The sequence below is a fragment of the Lutjanus erythropterus genome, chromosome 11, assembly GCF_056507025.1.
Source record: "Lutjanus erythropterus isolate fLutEry1 chromosome 11, fLutEry1.hap2, whole genome shotgun sequence".
Lineage (NCBI taxonomy): Eukaryota > Metazoa > Chordata > Actinopteri > Lutjaniformes > Lutjanidae > Lutjanus > Lutjanus erythropterus.
In genome coordinates this window covers 35,018,064-35,045,131 of record NC_139327.1, presented here as the reverse complement: position 1 = coordinate 35,045,131, position 27,068 = coordinate 35,018,064, and the positions used below count along the sequence as shown (strand labels likewise).

At 39.2% G+C, this 27,068-nt stretch overlaps 1 protein-coding gene across 1 annotated transcript in view; it reads right to left on the bottom strand.

Annotated features, from left to right (window-relative positions):
* The window catches only part of gtf2ird1 (GTF2I repeat domain containing 1), a 62,796-nt gene that overhangs the window by 16,155 nt on the left and 19,573 nt on the right, over positions 1 to 27,068 (bottom strand). The window contains exons 6-15 of the mRNA XM_084730024.1: positions 21,346 to 21,665; positions 19,608 to 19,703; positions 16,265 to 16,348; positions 13,844 to 14,027; positions 10,469 to 10,494; positions 7,730 to 7,856; positions 6,705 to 6,748; positions 6,343 to 6,423; positions 4,057 to 4,209; positions 27 to 80 (exon numbers count right to left, since the gene is read on the bottom strand). Of these exons, the coding sequence (XP_084586150.1) occupies positions 27 to 80; positions 4,057 to 4,209; positions 6,343 to 6,423; positions 6,705 to 6,748; positions 7,730 to 7,856; positions 10,469 to 10,494; positions 13,844 to 14,027; positions 16,265 to 16,348; positions 19,608 to 19,703; positions 21,346 to 21,665 (1,169 nt within the window). The remainder of the gene's footprint in view (positions 1 to 26; positions 81 to 4,056; positions 4,210 to 6,342; positions 6,424 to 6,704; positions 6,749 to 7,729; positions 7,857 to 10,468; positions 10,495 to 13,843; positions 14,028 to 16,264; positions 16,349 to 19,607; positions 19,704 to 21,345; positions 21,666 to 27,068) is intronic.

Here is a 27,068-nt window from a genome sequence, read left to right as displayed (position 1 = left end):
ACAGTGAATGAGTCAGTCCCTCCTACCTTCAGAGGATCGTCTGATGCTCTGGGAGGCCGCGTTCGGTGACAGAGCTTCAGCTGCGAGATGAAAGAAAAACATGAGAGGAGCAAACATACAGCTGCTTTCAAACATTTATTAAACAAAGAATTCAAATATGTCATATATTATTCAGGTAAAAAAAAAAGATAAAAGACAAACTTGTTAACGTTTTGATGGTTTTCTGTTAACTGAGCTCAGGAAAAACATTGTCAGTGGCTTCAGCGAGTTTACAGTGTGGCAAGTTTGCTCAAACCTTGACTAAAGCAACTGTTTTTGTTTTTTTTACAGGAACTATTATATTTGTAAAACTCCAGCTGCTTATTTTAAAGCTTATATCTACTTGTGTATACAGGAGCTGGACAAAATAACAGAAGCATGTTGCAGTATGGGGCGGCGGTAGTCTGTGAGGGCTCAACTTTGGGATCAAAGAGTGACCAGTTCAAGCCCAGCATGGACCGAAGTACACAGGGTGGACGGGGAGCATGAAAAGGTGCCGCCTGCTGAGCCTGCTGAACAAAACACTGAAGCCCTGACTGCTCGGGGCGCCGCTCTATGTGGCTGCTCCATCACTCTGTCACCTCTTCCACTAACTGCATGTCTATGCATGTGTTTGTTTCAGGAACATGTGTGAGTTTTAAAAAAAATGAATTTCCCCAAGAAGTATTAATCAAGTACATCTTCTTCTACAGGTGCAATAGTTTAATGTCGCCCATCATCTTTTAGTGCAGAGTTTCCCAAACTTTTTTCCTGCAGACTCGATTTTTTTTTTATATGACGAATCACTGTGACCCAAGTTACAATAGGCCTTATCAATAAAGTTGTGCATAAATGAATGTTCCTGATCATTTTTACTGCCATTTCCACATCACCCTGTATTATCTTGATGCTTTGTTTAAAACACATACACACGTTAAGACTTTATAAATGAGAAATAAGTTCATTTAGTCCATTTAGTTCAATTAAGTTAAATATATAATATTCTTTCAGTTAAATTTTTTTTTGTCTGATAGGAAAAATGTAAAAACTTCCCAGATAAGTGTCATTTTTGTTTCGTGGAATCAGAGTTAACTGTAGATCTTTTCTGGTTCTGTCATGTTGCCTCTGCCTTTTGGTGGGAGGTTCAAAGGATGTGAACTGCAATGAAGCTCTGCTTCCAACCAGACCTTTTCTCTGTGGTATTAGGCGATGTTTCAGAGAAGCTGTTATATTATTAATCTTACTATTTTGTTATTGAAAAGATTTGTATGTATTTGTAATGTGATTTTCATGACAGCCATATCACCCATTCCTATAAGAATAAAATACAGGAACTGAACCATATAAGATGACTTTAAAATGCAAAATCTTCCTGCTACTTTGTACATGTTCAGAAACCTTTAAAAATAGTTTTGATAAAGTGTGTTTGTCCTGAGTTGTAAAGGTGAATCTAAACCTGAAAAGATGCCGTAACCTCAACAGACTCACTACTGGTCCTGATGAGAGCTGATGAGGTGTGACTCAACAACATAAACATCAAAGTCTGCCCTGCTGAGTTTGGATAAGAAGGAAATACATAAACTGTCATAACAACAGACTGTGTCCTCAGTTGATTTTGTTTCATTTTTATGTTGTCAGAAAGCTCATTATATTCTCTGGCTCATGGGTAGTTCTGTTATATATTAGTTTATTTATGGCCTCTGAGTAGAATCTGACATCTTACATCTAATATTTTAAATGTTCGGGTGAGTTTTCTATTATTGCACAAATAAATCTGAATAGGAAAGTTCTTATTTCATGACATCACCTTTGTGCTAATTTAGGCAAGACTCCATTTATTCTCTTGCTCAGAGATCTTGTCTGTTTTCGAGCGGGAGATCCTCACATGCACAATAATCAGCATATATACAGTTACTGAAGACTGTTAAATTTATATAGCTGGGGAGTTCACACCACTGCAGAGGTGCCTGTGTGTCAAACAGAAGCATGACAGAATGACTTTCTATTTGAAAGTAGTCTATGCAGATCTAGGCAAAATCCCACATCTATTTTACTTTACCACATACAGCAGAATGCAAAATAGCAACTTAAATAAAGAGCATGTAACAGCAAATAATACTAAATGTGGCATTTGCTGCACTTACCTTCATTTTATTTCCTTTAGTGGTCATTTGTGAAAGAAAAGAAAACTTCAACAAAGCACAATCAAAGCAACAAAACAAAACAAAACGCCTCCGTAAAGCATCTTAAGCTACGCCCAAGACCACATTGAGTAGACTCTTCGTTCTTTAAAAATAAATAAATAAATAAATAAATAATGGCAACTTGTGACAAGAGGATTTTCAATGACAGTGCAGGAGTTTTTAGGATCTGTGTCCAGAAGAACAGAGAGCTAAACTCATTTTATAATTAGTAGTTTTTTTGAAGTGTCCTGAAACAACCAAATGACTTTTACACAGTCCATCCTTCAACCAGTATTCAATGCCTCAGATCACTTAAAGGGTCAGTTCACCAAAATCATAACAAAGATTTCTGCTGCCGCCCCAGTATATCGAAGGTGGGTAGGATTTCATTTGTGGTGTTTAAAGAATTGCTAAAAATCTCAGTGACAGATCCTATATCTAACTTGGACAAATAAAATCAAAGCTGTCATCTTGATTCGATACCTAAAGAAGAGGAGAAGGGCCTTGCTTGCAATCATTTTCTTAACAAGTTGAAATAGCAAAAACTGTTCTTGGTAATGAGATCATTTATCGTGTTTTCTTGAGAAGACAAATGGCAGATTTATCAAAATAACAACATAATTTATCACGAGAAAACAGCTTCTGTTTTTTTGGAAAATAAGTCGAACTCGAAAATAAGTGTATGGTTCATTTGGTCACGCCTGATTTCAGCCCCCAAGATCACTGCTGGGGAGGATTTATAACTGAACAGTAAGTTAAAGCATAAATACGTAGTTTTGTTGAAAAACTACACATTATGCCTCGACTTAAAGGACTTTGATCTAACATTTTCAACTTAAATCAGTTGCTGCGTGATGGTGTGGCACTCCTAAACTCTGATAAACTAAAGTAATACGGGGAAACTATGTCCTGTTTTCTCAAGATAATGGGTCGATTATTTTGTAATCTTGAGATAACAAATCTCATTTTCTCAAGATAAAATAACCAACTCGTGATCTTGAGTAAACACCATTAAAAAAACAAACAAACCTGCAAGCAAAGCCGTTCTTGGCTCCAACAGATATCAGCAGAGACAAGTAATACGAAAACATGTTTGTAATTTGGGTGAACCAATCCTCTAAGGTGCAAAATGTACAGAGGAAGTGTAGTCTACTCAAATGTCTTGGTAACCTTGGTAACTGTAGTCACCTGTGGTCTACAGGTGAGAGCTGTTTCAGGCTTTAATCAGCTCTATATTAGATGGAGGAGGGATTTGGGAGTATTTAAAGGATCTTTGAGGAGCAGTTTAGTGCGTCTCTAGGAGATAAACTAACTAATTATTCTGGACTACAGGACAGTGTCACTCAACATCTGGAAATATGCACAGTGCATCACTCTTAAAATGGCAAAAGTGGCCAAAGGCAAAAGTTTAATTTACAAACTGATATAACGACTGTGAGGGTCGAAACAGCTGCAGCTGATGCATGTTGCATTTCACAGATGAGAGCTTGTGTTTGTAAGACTGGGGGAAGAGAAGAGCTCTGGTGGGCCAGAGTTGGGGAGTGGGGATTCTTTAGGTCGGGGTTGTAGCAACTAGTGGCTGAGGAGGTTTGGTTGTGGAGAGGCGGGAGAGTGGAAGAAAAAGTATCTGAGAAAAGTGTTTTCATACGTGTAGCAGCTTATTTAGCTTCCTAAAAAACAGCCAGAGTGTGGGGTGGTAGCAGTGGTGGGGCGCTGGGTGGCACCAGGGTGGCACCAGGGTGGCACCAGGGTGGCTGTAAGGCTTGTGGGGTGGAGCTGGCATTCCAGGAGCCGCAGTGAGCGGAAGGAGGAGGCGGATGAAATGGTGGGTGAGGGCTGACGGGGCTGAGGTTACCTGCGTGGTTTTCCATTGTGTGATGGGGAGCAGAGGGAGCAGAAGGAGCAGAGGGAGCAGAGGGGGCAGAGGGCGAGGCTGTGGCTGGACGCGCTGCAGCTGCGACCGGCTCGGCCACAGACTCGCTGGGCTCCTCCCCGCCTGTACCAGCGTCTGGAGAAACAAACATTTGATTTTTATCAGATCGAGTCGCGCCGGGTTGAACTATTAACAGCGTACTTTTCCACTTTATGTCGGTCCATCTCAGATGAGCTCGGGGCCCAGAAAGTCTTTGCAAAGTATTTGCAAATCACTGCACTCTGTTTTAGTTTATATTTTACAAAGCTTCGCAACTTCTTTGGAGACAAATGCAAAATTTAGGGAAGCAACTGCAGCCTGCTTTTTACCAGATGTGGGGAAGTTTACTTCATGCACATCTGCCAAACCAGTCAGTTAGTTCTCCTCCTTCAAGTCTTTAATCTTGTAAAAGTGAAACATAATGTCTGAAAACACTTCAGATAAGCATAAATTTCACCTTCATAGCTCAAACATCACAGGAACCAAACGACCTGCAACCTGGAAGTTCCTTTAATCTGAAGAACTGGTGAGGGTTTTATAATATATTTCATCAAAAAGGGAAAGATGTCCTTTTCATGCACTGGTAGGTGAGTGTAGCTGCAGGATAGAAAACAATGGGAGAAGTGGAGCTAATCCTGATTTTCTCTCAGCTGTTAGCAAACAAAGACAGAAAGAATTCCAAAAGAGGATAAAGAACGTCAGAAAGCTAAGCAGAGAGATAAACTGATGGATCAACCTTTCCCTAAATACTCCCCGCAAATGAGAGCCTGAACGTCATTACTGGACAAAAAGTTTCAAAATGTTCTTTATTTAATGAATCAGAAACCAAAATTTTGTAGTCAGTGTGATTCTGTGACCTGTCCTCTTCCTGGTCTCCATGGTGGAGAGGAGGCTGAATCATTCTTTACATGTTCTATAATTTTATAGAACAGAAATTCTGTCATCACATTCTGTATTTAAAGTGATTTTGCTATTCTGTTCTGTACACGCGACATTTATTCACATCTGGCCCTCCTCTCTGGCTCTCCCTGAAGACAGGGGCTAAATATAGCAATAGGAACTAACCCCTAATGGGGGACATTAGGTTCCTCTGGTGTAAAAGCCAAAGGCCTGCTTTTGTTGTGTGGCTTGTCCGAGCGTGTTTTGAGTGTGTAAAAGTCACATACACAACAGTTAAAAGGGTAACTCCGGTATTTTTCAGCTGCACATCATCAAACTATGTCCAGTAAACATGCTTCTTTTTGGCACCGACAGGTTCATGTTGTTATTCTAAGTGTTTGACAACATTATGGAAAAGATCCCAACAGAGAAAGACCTTTTTTTAAGAGCATGAGGTGTTTGTTCTGTTGTTTTGTTTTAACATTGTCATCTTTATTAAAACTCAAAAATAAAAAATAAAAAAATAACCAAAAACGTCTAGATTAATGGAGCAATACAAAAACAAACAAAACAATATGAATTATAACAAGAATATGTAAGGGAGGCCAAAGGCCCAAAAGGCTTTTCATGGGTCTCCCTCAGCTATAAACTGGAGCAATTACAACTACTGATTATGATTTGGAATCGAAATATTTGGTTTCAAAACCTGCGATCCTTTTGAAAGAATAAGTCTGATACAGATAGGTAAAATATACATGTAAGAAAAATATACCCACCCAAATAAACAAATATCCAAAGTTGGTGATTGTTGTTGTGTTGTTTTATTTTGTTTCTGTTGAGTTTGAATGAAGACCATGTTAAAATTACAGTTTTGCAAAGGGAGTCTGGTTAGTTTTGTTAGAGCGACAAAACAGCTGTTTCTGGTTAAACAAAATGTACCTGACTCTTTAAAAAAGTTCTGTCTCTGTAGGGATTCTTTCCATAATGTTGTCAGAGACTTATAACAACAACATGAGCCTGTCAGTGGCAAATAAAAGCACTTTTAGAGGATGTGCTTTGATGGTAAGCAGTTACTCAGAGTGATTATACTGTAACTTAATTTTGCTTCTGCCTGCAGTGGTTACAGCGCTCTGCTTCAATACTGGACCGGTGTCAAAACTTGCTGTCCCTTTCTGTAGTTTTGCTGAGAGCAACGGTCCATCACAGACCTGTGATCTGTCACTGATAATCCCTGAAAACGACTGTACTCTAAACCAAAACTACGAAAACTCCTTCTCTGAATACTGAGCTTATAATTTAAGCAGTGAACTATTTTCACAGCTAATGGCTGCCAAGCGCGCGCACACTTACCTGGCACTGTAACTTGAATGATCTCCCCATCTGGAGGCTCCGTTTTAATCCTTTTCAAAGGAATGCAATCTCCTGAAGGACCTGCGGGGATTGAACAGTTCATTCCGCCTGAGTTCCCATCAGTGTGTGGCGCTGTGTTTTATGCTGCTGTTCAACAGATTTAAGTAGGTGATAGAATGTGTTTGAACTGACTGGACTGCAAAACATGATGGGAAATTTTCTTCGGAGACTTCCTAGGACTGTTGATATCGCTTTAAAACTTTAATTCGATACTTGGTGCTTGAGTCTTTTGCTACTTCAGAAGGCAAAGTATTAAAACAACAAAGTTTTTATAACGCAGAAATGCTTTTAATTGCACATACCTGCTTCACAGTCAGCCAGGGGACTCACACATGCACTTGTTGATCTGTGACATTAAAATAAAACACATTCAGGTGACAACCAAATTACACAACTGATTCATTAAGAATACATGAGCCAGTTGGTGGTGGGACAGAAAATTGCTCATGGGCCTGAAACTGGTTACTTAGTGTTTGAATTTAACATTAAGATGATTATTTATTAAGTTGTGCAGATTTGTCTTAAAGGCATATTTCAAACTGTTAGCAGCGGGTCTGTAAGAGGTACTTATCCGTAGTCGGTGTATTACGCCACTAGATGGTGGTCAGCACGCCCCAAGTTAAGAGAACAAACGCGCTGTCAGAAAGCCTTTTTCAACAGGAAACTGAAGTTATAACGCTTGTTACATTTTTGACAAAAACTGTCATTTTACCCTGCTGAAGGCAGGAGTTGCTGGTCTGCCGCTTCTTCAATCTGCTAATCAGTTTGAGTTTTTTTAATGACTTTTTATGACTTCAAGGAGTTCGTTTGGATTCAGTGATCAAGGCCGTAACAGACAAGGAACTCCCCTGTTCTGCAGCGTAAAATGATGAGATTAGTTAACCTGTGCACATTTGTCTTAAATTTAGCAAAGCACCAACACGCTGGATGGCTACATGAAATGGTAGCCATGCATGTAATTTTCTAAACGCATTACTGTCAGTTGACTTATTGGATAGGCATGGTTCCATTTCCAAACTAAAGGCATATTACAGAGGAAATCAAAGGATACATTAAAAAAAAAAAGAAAACCAAAATGAGGCCAAATGAAAATATGAATTAAAGGCTGGTGCTAAAATTAAGCTAATCACAGCCTGGGTCACGGTAGAAATATAAATGATAAATGATATAAAACAGCATATTTAAACTGTTTTATTCAGTCCACATTATGAGCAATGCGGGTTATAAATGCAATACAATTTGGCTGCATCCCACCATCTCATATTTCCACATTATAAATAAGGTCTGCGGGGGCAATGCTAAATCTCTGTGTGGGCCGTGCTCTGACCTGCTGCTGTGAGGATTGCTGACCAGCTCCGCCGTGGTGGGCGGGATGCTCAGATTGTCAGGGAAGCTGTCTTCAGGCGTGCAGCCCAGGTCGTGCTTGCCCTCCTCCCTTGCAATCTTGCCAGCAGCTTCAACAAACAAGACACAGAAGATAAACAAACACTGCATCCCATTAGCGAGGAACATCTGTGGGGTGTAAATATATAAATAAAGACTTGACAGAGCCGTTTTCTGTTAGCCAGTTACTGTAATTAATTGTAAAGATTCTGACAAATATTGTACAGCTAAATGCCTGGCTCAAGTTCTACACAAAGCACACATGGAATCCTTCCAGAATAATTACACTTTACCCCAAGTTCCTTTTGAAAACATGTAGATCATTTTTCTTTTTAATGAAAATGCAGGAGACTCTTGTGCAATGAGCCAAATTACCTGTGATTTTATCTAATTTTTACTCAGAGCTGGAAAATCAAGGTTTGTGCACACCAATCAGGTGACCAAACAATTTAGTTTATTAGGTCCATCTAGCTTTGTGGCTCCCAGACTCGGGGCTTAGAAACATAGAGTGAAACAAAGTTAAATAACTATGATTTATGTAGGGGAATTACACAAGAGTTTGCTTCTTAATTCACTAAAATTCAACTTGAATCCTTTTATATCTTCTGAGGGGGACCATGGCAGCTAAGTTTGGGAATCTGATCTAAACCATCACTGACGGTTATAATGTTCTGTTTTTGTTGAAAATGTTTAAAGGCCCCTTCACTCTGTGTGATGACAGTTTTCTCAATGCTTCATTGCATGTCATACTGTAAGACGTCTAATAATATTTATTACTGTATGGTGGCTGTATTTTTACATGTAAGATGCCTCTTTTATCTATTTAATTTATGTAGATTTATTCGTTTGGTGTCTTTTTCTCCAAATTATGCTTAACTATTATTATTTGTGTCGGCCATTTACTTATTGATTTTCAAAATAAAGTATGTTACTTCATCCTACCCTTTGCTAAGCCACGCCTCCAACAGCAACTGTCCAATCATACCTTAGCAACCGTAACTAGGGCTGGCAAGCTTTTCATTTCTCTGCATGTTGAAGGTGTGCAGGAGGCTTTGAGAAGAGCGGTACTCAGTGTTTACTGAGTCTGGAAGGTGGCGTTTTTTTTGTCGTCTCTCAAAAACGTGAAACACAAGAGCACACGTGTGGTGAATGGATTAAACTCTGTCTGTCTGCTCGAACATGAGCTGCAAACACTGGCATGTCTGGCTAACTAACACTAGCTTACTGGCTGCAGTAACTTTACCTCCAGCCAAACTTGTTGGATACCACTGCATCTGCATTTGTTCTGTGGGGGTTTGAGGAGGAGGATGTGGGCTGATGCAGAATCAAAGTGGGTCAACGACGATGCATCTCACTTTGGCTCGCTGTCTCAGGTCTAAATGCTGGAGTAGCTTAGCCCTCATCCTTCTGCGATCGCAGTCTGGCTGGATGACCCGTCTCAAAGTCCGCTGCACTAATTGAGTCCCTGCACTTCCTTTTCCCACATTAATCAGTGTATTTCTGTCATCTATCATGGAGATATACCCGCCGTGTATCACCATCTGACCAATGTTTGCTGAGATGTTGGCTAGCTTTAGCCTCAGTCTGTTAGCATTAATGTTACATCATGCATGGAGCTGCTCGGTAACTTTACATATACATTTTCACAGGATTCTTGTTTTAAAACGTGTCAGATGGAAACATTAAAACGTCAGCTGGAGATGGACGTCTCAACCTTGAGGAGTTAACAGTAGCTACACTTAGGAAATGTGCTTGTGAGAGTCAGCTAGAAATGAGACGCTGCTTTTGTTTCTCTCTCCAAGGATTCAGAGACCTTGTTTTTCAACAGTTACAATTTCGATGTTAAATCTGCCACCGTTATTACTGTAAACTGCATACATGCAGTGCGAGAATGGAAAGCTTGGCAGGCTGACCAACAATAACGATATATTTACGTGAAGATTATTGACAGACAGATTATTATGAAAGTTTGTTTCTCAACTGAAGGATATTTCCTGCGATACAGACACAAATCAGTGATATAGAGGTGCAACACTTCAATAAGCTGGACAAAAAAAAACACATTCAATCATTCATTTTCAGAAAATAATTGGATGTTTAGAGATACAGTTTAGTTCTACTTGGATATAATATTATGGCATTTTAATTATCTTAATTTATCTGCCAAATGATCAATTATAATTGCAAAATGTTAGGCCTTTTCATGTAACTGTACTTTATTTACAATTAAATTATGCTGAATTTCAGATTATCTTTCCTTAAGTCTTCCTAATTATTTTTAGCTAATTGCGGGATTGTGTTGTCTCTTTTAGTATATCTCAGTGTTGTTTTTTCCTTGTCTTTGTTTTGTTATCGACTCAGTGTCATTCTAAATGAAGGCCACCCCTGTTGGATCTCTTGAGTATAAACAAAGGTTGAATAAATGAACTAATCCTGTGAAGATACAAAGGCACAACATTCAGCCTAGAAAACACAGGTAAACTCCCAGTTTGCTGCCACCATTTCCCAAACAGAAAGCTCGCAGTTCTCGAAACACTGGCAAATTATCAAGTATAATTAGCGACATTGGCATGAGAAGTCATAAAGAGGCAGATCAGCAGTGTTTCGTTAATGAGGCCAAATCACAGCTCATATGCATGTGCAAATGGTATTAAAACAAAAACAAAATTAATCACACTCTTACCAGTGAAAATCCTTTCATCAAACATTCTGGAATATAAAAAGGAAAAATAGGCCATTAGTCAGAGAGTTCAAAGAGCGTCGCCGCTCTCGGGGCAAAATATCATGATGCAAACACTGTACATGTGGAGGAACACATCATTAGCAGCTCTTTAAGCACATTAGCTGCTCTTTACACAATCAGTCTCAGTCAAACAATCAAGAGTTGTTCCATTCTTATCGTTGAATCCCTCAGACTAAAAATAACCGTGTGGATGTGAACTGTACTTCTGGACTGATTCCCCTCCTTCTGGCACATGCTTCTGCTCCGTCTGCCGCCCAGACATTCCTCTCCTGCTGCGATCGTGATGAATCTTTACACACATCTATTTCTTTGAGTCTCGTTCGTTTGCATCTATTTGCAAAACTTTTTGAGATTGAGATTCAATTCCTGAAGCTTCCAGCTGGTGCCGGTACTGTTTATGGGTATTTTCATCTATAATTACCCTACTACCTGACTTATTAAAGTCGGATGACCTAATTTTATATTGGGGTCATTGCTGAACAAGACTAATAGTGTACAGCTGGGACACGGCGCTCATAACACTATAAAACAACAAGAGAAACATCATTACTCTTATTAGTTCTGGGGGTGGTGTGGTGAAAAGGAAACGTTGTCATTGAAATTTAAGACTTTATGCTGCGTGCGGTGGCTTTAGTAGAACATGGCCACTAAGTTAAACACTGTAGAGTAGTCTAACAACTAGTCTAAAAACTTTTGAAAAAATATGTAATTACGATTATTTTGACTGACATTGCAATTATTAGAAGGAATGCCAATTTTTACATCATTATTCTCATTTTCATTTAAAACATATCATCATGGTATGGCCTGTACCAAACAAAGATGTTTTCTTAAGCCTGGAAAAATATGATATGCAGGCCAGGACATTTCTGCAGCACGATGTTTCATTTAAAATGGTAGTTTGACATACATTTTGTATTTTATACATATTGCGCCTCCTGCAATTTGAAAATTGCCGTAGCCATATTGTGATTTCGATAAAATTTCAATCACTCGTTCAGGCCTAGCTTGCGGTATTCTATTTTTTTCTTGATCCAGTACAGCCTTTGCAAAGCCTGTTATATCTAATTCTTCCGTGTCACACACCCCATTAATTAAAACGGTAATAAAAAATGCAATCTGTAGCCGGACATGTTATCTGGACACTAAACGCTTTGATCTCTCCTTTGCGTTTATCCCTGGTATTTTTAATGCACTCTCATCATCCTCATTAGGAGATTTCTGTCCTTTAGAGCAAAACCTGTGCGAGAGTTGAGGCAGTGGCAAATCAGCCCCAGACTCCCTAAAAAAGATAATGAGGTTTTTTTTTTGAGTTGCTGAGTTAGATGACACTTTGGAACACACTTGGAAACTTTGTGAAAAACTGTCCATGACATATTAAACATTTTTTTGTCCCCTCTTGTAAATTAAACAAATGTAATACCTTAAGTCTACCGTTTCTTCTGTTTCTACAAAAAAACATTGTGTCAGCTTGTCCCGGTGGGTTGCAGTGCCAGCGTGTAGGTTACTCTGGGACTAGATAAATTATATGCCTTGTGAACAGTAGATCAACTGCACACAGTAATTTCTTCTGTGTAACGCAGTTCTGCTGAATAACGCATATTTCAGTAATTAAAGGAACTTCCTTTTTCAGCCTTCCTGCTTGCTTACTTTCCAAAGTGTCTATATTTTTTGTTAGCTAAAAACAAATATCTGTATCAATGTTATGTTGTGTCCAAATTGCATTTACACCTAAGATCCAAACAGATTGTGAGCCACACTACGCCCAGATATGGTCAGGTGGATCTGATCACATTCTGATTGCAGCCAATTTACATCTTGCATCCTTCCATCCCGATAACATGTCTGGCTTACAGATTGCATCTTAATATCAGATAATGTGGATTCAAGTCCCACTGAAAATAGTCCCAGACAAATACATTACTTACTCATGTTTGAGTACAGTGTCCAGCTATTTTATGAAAATTATGGAGCCTTTTTTGAAGTTGACCATTTTAAACTATATATATGTGACTTGTTTTTGAAGATTTACATTATTTTGGTTAGAAATAAAAATTGGAAATTGGAAATAAAGAAGGATATAAAATAACATCATCCATATCCTTAAGGGATAATAGGAATTAACAGGAAATTAGTCATAATGTTTTAGCAATCTTAATTACATTAAGTGTTTTGAAGAGTCAGAAGATCATGCAAGTCACACAGATTCATCCTTTGGTGAAGATGTGTAGCCTAATTTAAAAACTTCATCCATTTCCTGTCCGCAAAAACACATTCTTCAAATGAAAACCAGTTTGACTGGTATTTCCTGGAGTTCACAAACCTGATTTAGGAAAATAAGTAAAACAAGTGAGCATCGAGCCAAGAGACCAACCCTATCACCTTCTCTCGAGCCACACCTCTGGTATGGAGTATTTTAAAATACTCTCAGTGAGACTTTAATTATTAACCAATGCCAGCGAGCATTGATCTATTTGCCTTTAATTTTGAAATTGAACTGCTGGTAACATGGAAATTTAATTAGGTTGTTATTACATTTGATATCATCAGGGCGTAATTAATTGCAAGGCTGCAGCTTTAAATGAGAATAAACTTTGGTTGCAGTTAAAGCAGCCAACCATTAGAATTAAGGATCAGTTAGTTAAAAAATGAACGTCATCTGTCAACAAAGAACATGCCAAAAAAAGAGCATCGGGGCCTACATCTGGAACATCTCTCAATGACAATGGCAATGTGATGTAATTCTGAATTAATCACATTTTCAATCTTTCCTAATTGTATTAACACTAATGAGCTGCCTGCAGGATTCGTTAAAAGATGTGTTATCTCAAACAAGGCATGGCGGCTCATTTAAATTAGCTTAAACAAATGGATGGAAGAGCAGCCACAATATGCTGGCAAGAGAAAGTCATTTGGGACATGAATGGAAATGGTTTACCAGTCAGCGGGACATGGTGTGCTGAAGGAAACAGACATTTAACAGACAGATGGTATAGGCTGGCTCGCTTGGTGGCTGCTTACGAAAAGTCTTTTCTAAATAAAAGTTTCAGAGGCGGTACCATACTGGAGTTTGGTGGAGTGGAGCTGGACGATAATGAAGCAGCAAATGGATAAACTATGATCTGCAGTCAGTGACTAAATTAGCCATAATTAGACATGGCGGCATGCACTGATGTGTTTCTTTAAAAATCTACTCTGTGAATCACATCGGTCTCATGCTGTGAATTTATCACAGAGATTTACATCTGCCCCAAAAATTACATCATGCTAACAGCATGTTAAAAATAGCACTTCTAATCTCAAAGCGTTACTTACCGTTTGACAATAAAGCGGATTCCGTGGCGCTCATCCAGGATGCGTTTGAGCTTGGGGACTCCATAGGTGCAGGGTCTCTTGAAGGGGATCTGGTCAGGGATGCCAATGATCTCCACGGCCCCCGGGTCGCAGGCTATTTTGCGGTAGGGGACAGGCACCATGTGATCTAGACCCAGGGCTTCAGCTGGAGGAAGAAAACAGAAAACAATCAGGCTTATATAATATAGGCAAGAGGTCTGCTGGTTTCGCTTCAGACACAGACTTGGAAAAAGGTACCTTCCTTTAATTTACTTTGCTTAGTTTCACTCAATTTATGGGTGTCCACGGGATCATAATTATGTTATCTAATCCCACAGACACTCAACAATTGAGCCAAGATGGCCTAATATTGATGTTTTATATAACTACAGACCGTGCCAAATACATAAAAAGGTCTGTCTAAAGGCTTTTATTAGTTTCTGACTCTGGAAAAGCGGAAGAAACAGTACAGTCCTCCAAAACTGTATCTCTGAACGATCTCTTCAACCAAATCACACGTGATCTTCTTTTGATAACGAGTGTATCTTTTTGGTTTTTTTTACTTCCATTCACTGAGCCTCCCCTAAAACTGTCTGGAGACCTCCTGCAGTGGCCTGCCTCCCACTTTGGTCACTCTGAAATAGGCCTTGTTCAGACTGTCGGCCCAAATCTGTCTTTTAGCACATCCAAATTGTATTCAGAACAATTTTTTTGAAAGTCTGGACAGCAGAAAAACACAAAACAAATGGATTTCTGCAGATCTGTCTCAGACTGGCGGCACAATAATTTCAAAGTTTTGTGTCACTCGTTCAACACACAACAAAGACCAGGGCTGGGCATCGGTGCTCAATACTTTTAAAGTATCAATGTTTTTTGTACCAAGATGTAGGAAAAAAATTGTAAGTGTCGCTAGCAGCCAATCACTGCGAGTGTTCTTTGATTTGACGTAATGATCAGATCACTACATCTCTATAGCTAATTCCCCTGTTCATGTCAGCTGTATGGAGGGTGAATTTTTATATAACTCATCCCTTTAAATTATATTAAGGCCTAAATTTATGCATAATTAAGGGAGTGCCCGCTTTCAGTGACAGGTGGGTACCGTCTCAGATGGATAGCCTTTTTTTCCCCAGCTCCACATCTTTACCCATTTTTAGATCTGAAGTTTGATGAGTCAGGCGCTGCCAAGGTGGCGAAGGCCAGACGCAACACAGAGCTCTTCAGAAATCTATGGGTGACATCGCAGATGCTCCGTCCACTAATGATTAGACAGTCTGTGGTCTGGATACACATATCTGATCAGATCACTTGCAAATAACACTGTGAACAGAAGCACTCGAAATTAAGGGTGTCTGATTGTCCCTGGGGCCGTAAAAATAGCACCATGGACACGAACATATTGAGTCTGGCACAATTCTGGGACAGTTAAGAAACAAATAAACTTATTATGTTAATGCCTTACGGAATATATATAATTTAATTGCTAGGTGTTCAAATTAAAAAAAATGTGAGGTGGCACACTGTGTTTACTAAGAGAGACATTCAACAACTGGCGGAACTACCAAAGTTAATAACTATATTTATTATGTAGAATGAAAAAAAGAACTTTAGTTTGGGACCATGGTTGTTAAAACTGGGACATTTGAAAGGACAATTTGGAACAGTTGCAGGACACTAAGAAAAAAAAAAAACAGCCAATTTTGAGTCTTGTGGAAAACACTGCCTAAAAATATCAGATTTGAGAAACAAATCTGATCTGCTCACAGTCTGAACAAAGCCTCAGATAATCACTTTAACTCAAGTAATACTGTTCTATTCAACTTTATGCGCTTGTTACTCTACGAACAGGAATTTGCATTAGGGAATGCAGCCTCCAGTGGGATTCACACCCCGTATGAAGGTTTACTAAAAGATAATTCCAGCTAAACGAGGAATGAAACTTTAAGAGAATGATAATCGGAGCTGGGGGCTTGGATAAAAAAACATTCTGGATCCCAAGAGCCACAATGTGGAAATGTTTATATCCTTTAATTTGTACAAACTGCTCGTACACACACTGAATAACCACACTGCAGTTGGACTGCTTGCAAGCATCCATTGAAAACTTTCAAATAAGAGACAAGGCAATGCAAAGATTTCAGGTAGTAAACTTGTAATCGGCTGTTTTGTTCTTCTTGAGACATTTTTTTATAGGAACTGGCAGAATACTGTGGTTACATATACATGTCTTGTGCATCACTGAGGAGAAAATGATCAAACCAAAGCGCCGACCCCAATACATCAAAATGCACAGATATGCACAGAATCATCCCTGTACATGAACAATTGCTTGAGGAGGCAGAGACACCTTTGTGTATCGCTTCCTATGTGTGATACTGAAGCAAAGAATGAGGCCTTCCTTACCATATCTGCTGTTGAACAAGATCTGAACACATTCTCTCAGTGTGTTGATGTCTTCAGTTTCCCGAATGAAGGAATCCCATTTTTCTGCAAGAGAAAAACATGTCAGTGCTTCGCGCACAATCAAACAGCCTTTTTTTTTTTATTAAAGTTTATTGTAGGAGCTTTAACATTCAAATGAGCTTTATTTCACTGTAGCGCTAAAGATCTTAAATTAATCTTCTCCATCTACTCAATATCAACTTGGGAAATGAGTGCAATCTTCTTATAGGATTACTCTTGACATCTTAGTAGCTTAGCCCTTAATGTTTAAGGGTAAGTATAGTTTAGCCTTTGTTCAGTAAACAATACTTGGCTACTGCATGAGCCTGCAAATCCAAGCAAGACACAAGGGAACAGGGAAAGATGTCAAACAAATGCATAAAAAATCCTCCGCTGGGAGAACAGATTTTAACTTCCATTATGAGTTGAGAATATTAATTTATAGCCTGACTGATGCTGCATTTTTGAGGCTGGTCCTGCAGTTGATAGAAGAGTTTAAAACCCTTTTTTTGATAAGGAAATAGTTTATAAACTACCTGAAACATATCTTTCTGTGCATCAATGTCCTGTTAATCACCAGCCAGTTTAAACGCTGATACCAATACATCTGTGATAGATTAATATCAGATGATATAATGCTCTATATCATGTACATGTTAAAGATCCAACACTGAAAATCTATCACATTTGAAACTATCTGGATCTTGCCTGCACCTTAAATCAAAACGCTCAGTTTTTAAAGGAATAGTTCAACATTTTGGGTCATTTGCTTACTGCATGATTGAATTATTTGCTCCTGGGCACAAAAAAAGAAGCCCCTCTAGTCCTGGGAAACTTTTTCTTAAATATTCAGAACATGTGGGAATATATTCAGAAAATATATAAGTCTATTTTACTGTGACTGTGTGTGTGTGGAAAATGATTAACAAGCACGATGATTTCAAACAATTCTGACCATTAATGCAGTTAGTGCAGTAACTTGTGACTCAATTATCTAAATTAGATAAACACAACATGAAGTCCGCTACCAGCTTTGCATGAAAATACATTGAAACGATTCAATAATGATGATGCAAAGTGTGCGCTGCACTGCATGAACGAGGGATCAAATGTGGTGGACCGAGTTTCAGCGAGCAGTTTGATGCAACACTGGATTCGTAATTTATCCAAAACACTTCTGGGTGAAATACTGACAGAGATGGTGGCATAATGATGGATTTCACCTTCAACAGCTGACTGTAGCAAAATGCACCTCTCACCGAAGAAAGATGGCAAAAATCTTCCAAAGAATCCATCCGAAATCTCACACCCAGTGAGCAAGAGCTTTTTTTATAGCTTTACTTTGTAGCTCTGAGTGATCGGGCTGACATTGCGGCGCGAAAGGTGCCAGCCGTCTGCCGCTTTGCACCGGCAGCCTCTGAACGTGAACAGAATGTTAAAATTTGTCTCAGCTTAACAGAGTAACTTTGAAAACGCCTTATGACTTTCTTTAACAAATTTTAGTTAGTATTAGTTAGTATTTTCATCCTGGCAGCTGTAGCGAAGTTCAAGCTGCTTCACGGTTTATGTTATGTTCATTATAATGTTGATTAATGTTGAAATGACGTTCTTATGCCAAAATATTTATTAATTAATGACCAGATAATACACTGAAGCAGTCCGGTTTGGAGCCCACATTTATCATTGTTACACGTTTCCAGTTTTGCCAGAAATATGACAATGTGTTTTGATGGTAGCTGAAATTATACCTAAAAATTTCCAGTGCTTCTTTTCCAGGGACAGAAAATGTCTTATTTTAGGGAAATATATTAATCCCAAGCCCACATCCTTCCTTTGTAGGAGTACACCCACACTGAAAGAGACACCATGTTTCTTTGTATTCATTTTGTCTCTCTCTATGATAGTTTTATGTTTCTTTGCGGTTGTTTTGTGCCTCCTCATAGTCGACTTTCGCAAAGAAATGAAAACAATGACTTCACTGTTTATGATATAATCACTTCAAACAGACGTTTTGGCCCAGGAGGCTCAATCAGTAATCCATTCATGGCTTAATGGCTTTATTACAGAGATATATAAGAAAATGAATACCCCGTCTGATGTCTGTAAATATAAAGCTGCAGGTAACATAATCCTTTTGAACTTTTTTCTTTGTGCTGATAAAAATGATGAGATATAACACGTGAATTATTTGGTGGGTTCATAATTACAAAGTCAGTGTTATGTGACAAAATTAAGCCACAGGAATTTAGGCCATTCCAAATTTTAGTGAAGGTTTCCGATAAATAAAAACCACCTGTTGGGATTAAGTCACAGAAGCAGGTCAAGTCGAGTCCCTGCTGTAAGTCAAGCAAGTCAAGTCAAGTCATTGCTCAGGTCAAGTCATAAGAAATTCTGATGATCCCGTCCAGCTTCAACATTTAAATCAGTTCAAAGGCAGCGGCCGTGAAAAGTCGAGTTTTATTTTCAACATTAACGAAAACTGCTGCAGCCTGATTACACCTCCCACCTTATAAATCTTACTTGTATTCGACATTTTGTTGCATGAATAACAATTGAATTTATAATATAGCTTTAAAGGGCTCTCAATTGAAAACAGAAGTATCAAGCAACAAAAACTTTACATCACAATTTTAAGCCTTCTGTCTTTGCTCCCCTTCAGGAGGATCACACCATTTCTCCTTGGCCTATTAATGCATCTGTCTAAGGTGTTTCTCATACGACAATGAACACCGCCGCTCTCTTCTTACTTTTATCATTGTCAACATAATCCTTCAATCCAAATTTTTAGACTAACCCCCTCCATTACGAGCTGTCTTGTGCACTGGACTCTGCTAGTCTGCCCAGAAAAATGCAAAAAATTGACTTTAAAAAAGTCTAAGTTAAGTCTAAAGTCATGTCATTCAAGAAAACGTGAAAATGATGATGTAGAATTTTTCATTTGATGTTATGTTGCAGCCACAAAAAAAAGCAGTACTTTGAAGCTGAGCATTTCACTCACTGTATGAGTTATACCTTTCATCTAACTCTGAAGCAGGAAATGTGGGGGGAAATACTGGACACATTCTGGTTTGTGAAGTTCAAATCTTTGACATTTTAAATATGTTTGAATGTTGCTTGTTAGTAATGATTTTCAAAGCAAGCACAAAATGTTCTGTCACTCAATAACTCACAAGTTAGCATATTTGCTCAGTTATACAGCTAAATATACACTTGTTGGCTGATACAAATATGTGAGGGGTTTGCTAATGACCCGTGTCTTGCCTTTAGAATAACTTTATCTTCTTGGCGATATGTTCAGCCTTACCTGATTTTTCATGCACTATGGAGAAGAGTAGCCTCTTGGAGATGTGGATGCCAGGAGGGCTCTGACCTTGCTCACCAGGTAGTCTTGTTGTCTCGTCTGAAAATGCGAGACAAATTAAATATATTCAGTTCAATTAACTTTCTTTCCAGTCAGAAATGTTCACTCAGCATCCAGATATTCAATTAGTTCACCCAGCATTCATTAATACTCAGCTACATTATTTCATTATCTGCAAAGACGTTTAATTTCCAGGATAAACTATTAATTCATTCTGTGTGAGTCTTATTTGCTGTGTTTTTCTATGTCTTACAAATACGGCTTTTTCTGTAAGATTTCAAATGTAGGTAAGCAACTCCACCTGACCCCTTCAGAGGTGTCGTAAGGACATATAAAAGTAGAAATTAAGTGCTGCTTTGGAATAAATATTAAGATAATAATAATCTCACATCAAAGCACCCTGCAAATCTACCACCTTTCTCAGGATGAAGCACACACAGTCTAAAATACTTTTTTATAGATCTTACTTTTCCTTATAATTACTATCATTATTGTAAATGTTGTGTCAAACTTGAATTTTACCTCTATTCACAAAAGCGATCTTTTGTCAAATTAACTCAATATTGACTGAGAAAAAGCCAAGGCAGTCCAGCTCCGGCTGTTTCACAATAACAAGCATTCACTGTTGAAGGGATAGTTAGGATTTTTTTTTTAAGTGAGGTTGTATGAGGTACTTATCCAGAGTCAGTGTTTTACCTACAGCAGATGACAGACGACACGCCCCCCGTTTGGAGAAGCAGCGGGAGTTTTTCTCTGTCTTTGCTTATGTCTTATTTCACAATGTTGTTCTCATATCTGTTCTTGCTTGTATTTGCTTTACTTTGCCATCAGACAGCCTTTTCTGACAGTAAACCCCTGTTACATATGAGTAATATACGCATAACACGGCAGTTGTTGATCTATCGCTGTCTCAATCTGTAAGATTGTTTGTGCTATTAGGTGACTTTGGTTAGTTTGGATTCAATGAAGACAAACAATAACACAAAAAAACTAACAGACTGAGGCAGCAGTAGACCAGCAACTCCTGTGTTCAGTTCTGTGAGGTCAAATGACAGATTTTGCCAGACTTTGGTTGGTTTGGACAGAGCAATATTTAGCTTATATAACAGCAGTTTGTCGTCAGACAAAGCTTCACCTTGCTGATGGAAAGGTAAAGCTTTTATCATACACTTGAACTGATATAGAATTTTTTAGGTGGCTAAAATACATTTTGCTGCTGACCCTGTCCAGAGCAGTACGTTGCTTATCTCCCTACACTGATATTCCTGCTGTTTCTCCAAACTGGGGGCGTGTCAACCACCATCTACTGTAGGTAATACACTGTAAATGGTTAAGTACGTCATCCAACCCCAATCTAGAAAAGGCAAGAACTATCCCTTTAATCCATATCTATTGTTTTTATATTTGTTTGCTTTTGTTTTTATTGTCTCTCAAATGCAATTTCTGTATTGTTTCCACAATTTATCGACTTGCTTTTGCCTTTTGTTTTTATGGTCTATTAAATGCAATTTTCTCTCAGCGTTTTCTTTTCTTTCTTTTTTTTCTGTGCTCCTGTAAAGCACTTTGTGTGTGAATGCTGCTATATAAATAAACTTCCCTTGCCTTTAATGCTGTGGAATAGTTACCCCTTTAAAATTATATTCCAGTGTTAAAACACACCCTCCACATGCATACGTCTTACCATTGTTAGCGCAGTCCTTGACAGACGTGCACTTGTCTGTCCCTGACGTCCAGTTGGCCACTCTGTCCTTGCCCAGGTTGAGGAGGGACATGGGTTTGAAATCCAGCTTCCCGTCTGGATGAGGTTTGGAGGACATGGGCATGCCGTACAGGAAGCTCGACAGAACCGAGTTGCTGGAAGCGGCGGGACTCGATGACGTGACTGCCTGGGCGGTAGTCTTTCCTGGGCCGTGGCTGCTCGGCGTCATGACGGCAGTGGTGGAAGAGTTGTGATTGACATCAGTGCTGGTCTTGGCTTCTCGAGGCAAATCTTCTGCTGGCCTGTACACAGACACAAAATCAAGACGAAAGTCATTTAGAAACTTAACTACATCACTGTTTGCAAACTATATCACTTGTCAAGTGTCCCTTGGCTTATATTATCAGTTTCTGCAGCAGCAACAACTCTTTTCGAGTAGAACCAATTTATCTGTTCAACTACATCCCCTTGATAACTATTAGAAGAAGTAATTAAAAGATAAATAAACTGACATGTTTCTGCTTATTTGTTCTTGAGGTACAGAGACTGCAGCACGTTTCTCCCATATTTTTTATACTGCGCCAGAATGGCCCTCCTGGGACAATATTTTCAACAAGATTTATTGAATTGTACTGAATTTGTTATTGCAACTCTTTACATTTCCCCTCTACTACCATTGCTGTAGACGATATTAGAGATGGTAAGTTTGACTGTTTTTACTGAATCAAGTTTGTATGAGTCACTCACTGAGAATACTCTGGTTTTCACTCCAGTCACCAAGAGTCACCAATGTACCAATACAGCGTGTGCACCACAGACATCTGCCGGTCAAGTCAGCTAACTTCACCTTTATCCCTCAGCTATCTAGAATAGGAATAAAATTATTTAATCATGCAGCTCTTCTAGACTTTCCACGTTATAAAACCAAATAGATCAAATTCTGATAGTGAAATGAGTCATTTTGCAGGGGTTATGACGCTCATTCGTGGATGTGTGCAGACTGTGGTATGGAAATTGTACATGAGTGAGTGATTTATGCAGCACCGGGCAGACGGCTCAGTGCAGGGAGCGCGCTCTGGGCTCAGAGCAAGTACTGAGCTGAAACAAGCACCAAAGAAGGCGCTTGTCTGACAGGGCTGGTTAATCCAGTAATTAACTTCATACATTTCAACAAATACTGTTAATATAAGAGCGTGAGCGACACATGATCACGCCTCCTTCTCTGCACTTTGCACTAGCTGGTAGGAGGTGTGAGTAAGTGAATGAGTTAGTGGAGGTGAGGACTCGTCACTCCCGATTCGCTGAAAAAAACCTTATGTTTAAAACAACAGATTCATGACTTGCAGGTCACTCGACAATATTCAGTTATACATTTGGTTTAAGCTTCAAAATGTTGCAAAACTGCTTAAACTCTACAGCTGCACTGAAAAATGAAACTTCTGTTCAGGTTTTCAAATCATAAAAAAAAAGATTTTAAATCCACAAACAAAATCCTAAATTTGATTAAAAAGATTCATCAGATTGAATTAGTCTTTTTTTTTTATTAAATCATAAACAGGGGTGTGCCCTATTGCATTGTTCAAGACTCAACATCATTTTTTATGATTAAAACAAACATCTGAACGTGTATCCCCAGCTGGGACAGAGATGATCATTATTTCCTTCAGTCTTGACAACTGAAAATCTTTTTTCACCTGCCTTAGCAAGACTTCCCTGACAAGAAGGTCCAAAACGCTGCTGCCAAGCTTCTCACCAAATCCTCCAAAAAGTCTCATGCAACACCAGTGTTTCTCTACACACTGGCTTCCTATCAAATCAGAATCCTGTTCAAGTGTCTTGTGATCACATTCAGAGCTTTACATGGTCGGGCAGGCACCTGCCCACATTAAAGAGCGACTGCAGCCTTATATCACCAGTGGGAATCTGAGGTCCTCTGATCAGGGTTAGTTGGCTGTTCCTCGCTCCAGGCTCGAAAACAAAAAGAGACTGCGCTTCTGAGGTTGTAGCTTCTTAACTTCTAAACTCTCTCCCATTGGACTTCAGATCAGTGGACACCAGACTTTCTTTAGTTTCAGTGTTTTATTTAAACTTTATTCTTTTGATATTTTTAGTTTGATGTCTGCATCTCGTGTCTTTCATTTGCTCTTTTGTCTTTAATTGCGAAACACTTCGTCTCTTTAAAGATGCTGTTGTTCTCTCTACCTCTGGCCCTGTGCTTTTCCAAGAAAAAGTGACCAAAACATACCAAACACAAGTCCGATTATCTCTCTTAACAACAGTTACACTGTGTTGCAGCGTGTATTTTCAGACTGTTCATATTCAACTTCATTATGCAGTTGTAGAGACAGGAAACCACCAATTTTTTTGTGGCCAGTGCATGTGACAGTTATTATCATTGGAGCAAACTCAGAGAAGAGAGTCGTAAAACAGCTGTGATGCTCCAAACCAGAGTAGGTTCAACTAAAACTGAATCGATCCAATGACTTAGACCTAGTAGATGCAGAATTCTTGTTGTGCTCTAGGAAGCCAACATGTAATCAAAGTAAGCTTTAGTGTGGCGTTCACTTTGTATCAGTAAAAAAAATGCTCAGCCTTGTGCGCCCACCTGCAAACCTTTGACTTTAACGTAAACTTCTATCATACCAACACCGACAGTCTGGCTCTCAACAAGTTCACACAAAACTGTCTCACTGACCTCCTGTCCTTGCTGTCATCTGTTTATTATGTTCTCTTTATAAGCTGGTGAGTGAACTGACCTGTCGATTTCACCCGAAGTCCGAGTGCAAGCACTACTAGCTAAACTTGGGCTTTGTTCAGAAAAATAGTGAACCTTTAGACAATCAACAATGAACGCCACCTTTCAACCACCCACAGCCACATCAGCTGGACCAAGCACCACAGTGTGACCAACTCAAGAGGCGAGGAAGACAGTCGGGCAAGAGTCATGCTAATCCAGCTTGGATTTAAGGCTGCTTCTGGCTAATGTCTGTCCAGAAAAATGAAACAGCCGAAATGGAGTCTGTTGCGCAGTGACTGGCACAACATCCTGAATTGAGCTCTTGACGTGCAGACCGTGTTCTGAGTCAACAGTTGGCGAGACACTGGCAGGACCAGGGGAGGCCGACTCTGTGTTTACACTGATGATGCATTGTGGTCAAACGCAGTCAAAGTTGATGGACAATGTTTCCCAGATGTCTAGAACTAGATAGAACCATTTCCTGGTGTGCCTGTAAAAATGCATATAAATAAGTAAGTAACTAAGTAAAGCTTTATTTATACAGCACTTTTTTAAAAAACACAAAGTTACTCATAAAAAGGCTTTCCTTTAGAGGTGCATTTTTAAAAGACACTTAAAGCGGTCCAAAGATTCTGCAATTCTGGTTGATTTCAGTGAGCTGTTCCAGAGGGTTGAAGGGCTTAAACAGAAAAGGCGCAGCCACCTTTTATTTTACAGTTAGAACAGGGCAAGGATAAAACGCTGAGATTTGAAGAACGGAGAGGTCGTGGGGGTGGAATATGGTACAAGACGACTGGAAACATGACAGGGAGCGAGGTCACGCAGTAGCTTATGCATATGTAATCATCAGGATCTTACAGGTTATTCAGTATTTTACAGGAAGCCAGGGAAGGGATGAAAAAAAAACATGGGTAATGTGAGAACGATGGCTAGTTCAGGCAGCTGCATCTTGAACCAGCTGCTGATGATCTAGAGCAGACTGACTGAGACATGAGTAGATGGAGAAGATGAAAGTGTGGGCTAACAGTTCAACGTCTGTACAGGAGAAAAAAAAACTGGAGAAAACAGGCCTGAACAAGCTTTGTTATAAAATTGTTATAAAATATCAAAGAGCAAAAAACTTTTGGACACAATAGGTGTAAAGAAGACATCAGTGGATGGACAATATAAAGTGAAAGACTCTTGTACACTGTCTTCTGCACTTACAAACATAACGATGTAATTAAAGCTTTGGTTACGACATAATTCCATATAATTCCATATTTCATAGTTTTGATGTCTCCATTATTAATGTACAATGTAGAAAAATAACAAAAATAAAGCAAAAAGTTTGAATAAGAAGATGTGTCAAAACCTTTGACTGGTACTGTATGTTCTATGTGTGCATAAAGAGAACACAACTCTCATTTCGTTGTGCAATCCTGTGTTGTACAATGGTGAATAAACCATGTTAATACATCGACAGTGTGAGAAAAAATATGCTTGCTCACTTGAAAGTTGAGTTTTGCTGGAGCCCTCTGCATTGGCTCGCCAATGTCAATGTAGAATAAAGTTTTCCCTTGTTCAACTTTTATTTCAGCACAAAGTAATTCACAGTGAACAGGAAAAGAGGCCATCAAGATACCGGTAGATAACTTTGTAACTTGAATAGGCGATCATTGCGATGAAAGAACTTTCAAAAGTTGTAAAATCCTGCCTCATAGTCTTATAAACCACCGAGCAGAGTTTTGGTGTCTGACAGGACTTCCTGGATCATATTTCATTGGCTCAGCGGCGTCTGAATCAACACCAACAACACAGGCCACTGCATTTTTTTTAACGCAGAGCTGCTTTCACTCTGAACGCCCACTAAGGCAACTATTTAGAGATTATGCTGCCCTATTACAGAGTTTTATAGAGTAAACATGCAGTCACAGGGACTGATGAGTATCTTGCAGGATGGACAATGCTGGAGACCCGGCTCCACGGGAGAACAAACAAACACTAACAGGAGGAGGCCTTCACTAAAATCTGCAAATATGTTAGAGATGGTGCTGAATTCCTACCAAGAGGAGCTTTGGATTCTGGGTAAGAGGCAGATTAGGCCTCTATGGAGTTACTCAGCCTGAAAGACGCTGGCCAGACTTTTCTGGCAGTATTTTCCCTCAGTACATATTATTAACAGACCTCTGCAGTGGATGCTGTTAAATCTGACCAGTGTTTTTTATATGTGGTAAACATGCTCCTGAGTGAGTAACATGTAACCTGAGAGAGTGGTTTTAGAACCTCGTCTGTCCCTCACTAATACAGCCTGTCTGCTAACAATAACTACACTCTTAGAAGTAAGGGTTCCAATGGGGTTCTTCCTGAAAGGCTGGGGTTCTACCCAGAACCATTTGCGTCTGACGAACCCTTGCTTAAAAAAAGGGTTCATTGTAAGACTGAGAGTGATCATCCAACAAACCTTTTTTTGGGGGAAAAAAAAGAGTTCTTCAAGGATTGTTAAAATCTTTGTACCACAAAAGGATTCTCAGTAGACCTCCCTAGGAGGGAACTAGATAAAACCCTTGGTAGAACCCCCTTGGTTGATTCTAGACCAAACCTTGGGAATCTAAAGAGGTTCTCAGTTGAACAACTGAGTGTGTTCTAGATATAACCCTTGCTATATAAAGAGGGCTTGGTAGAATCTAAAAAGGTTCACGGTAGAACCCCCTTGGTTGGTTCTACATAAAACCCTTGGCACTTAAAAAGGTTCCAGCTAGAGCTCCCTGGGTGTGTTCAAAACCCTTGGAATAGACAAAGGTTCTCTGTAGAACCTACTGAGTGTATTCTAGATAAAACCCTCGGAATATAAAAAGTTCTTGGGTATAACCTCCTGGATGGGTTCTTATTAGCACCCAAAGAAGGTTCTGGATAGAACCACCAGTACCATTATAACGTAGAAGGGTTCTCTGCAGGGAGTTCTGGGTGAAAACTTTCACAGATGGTT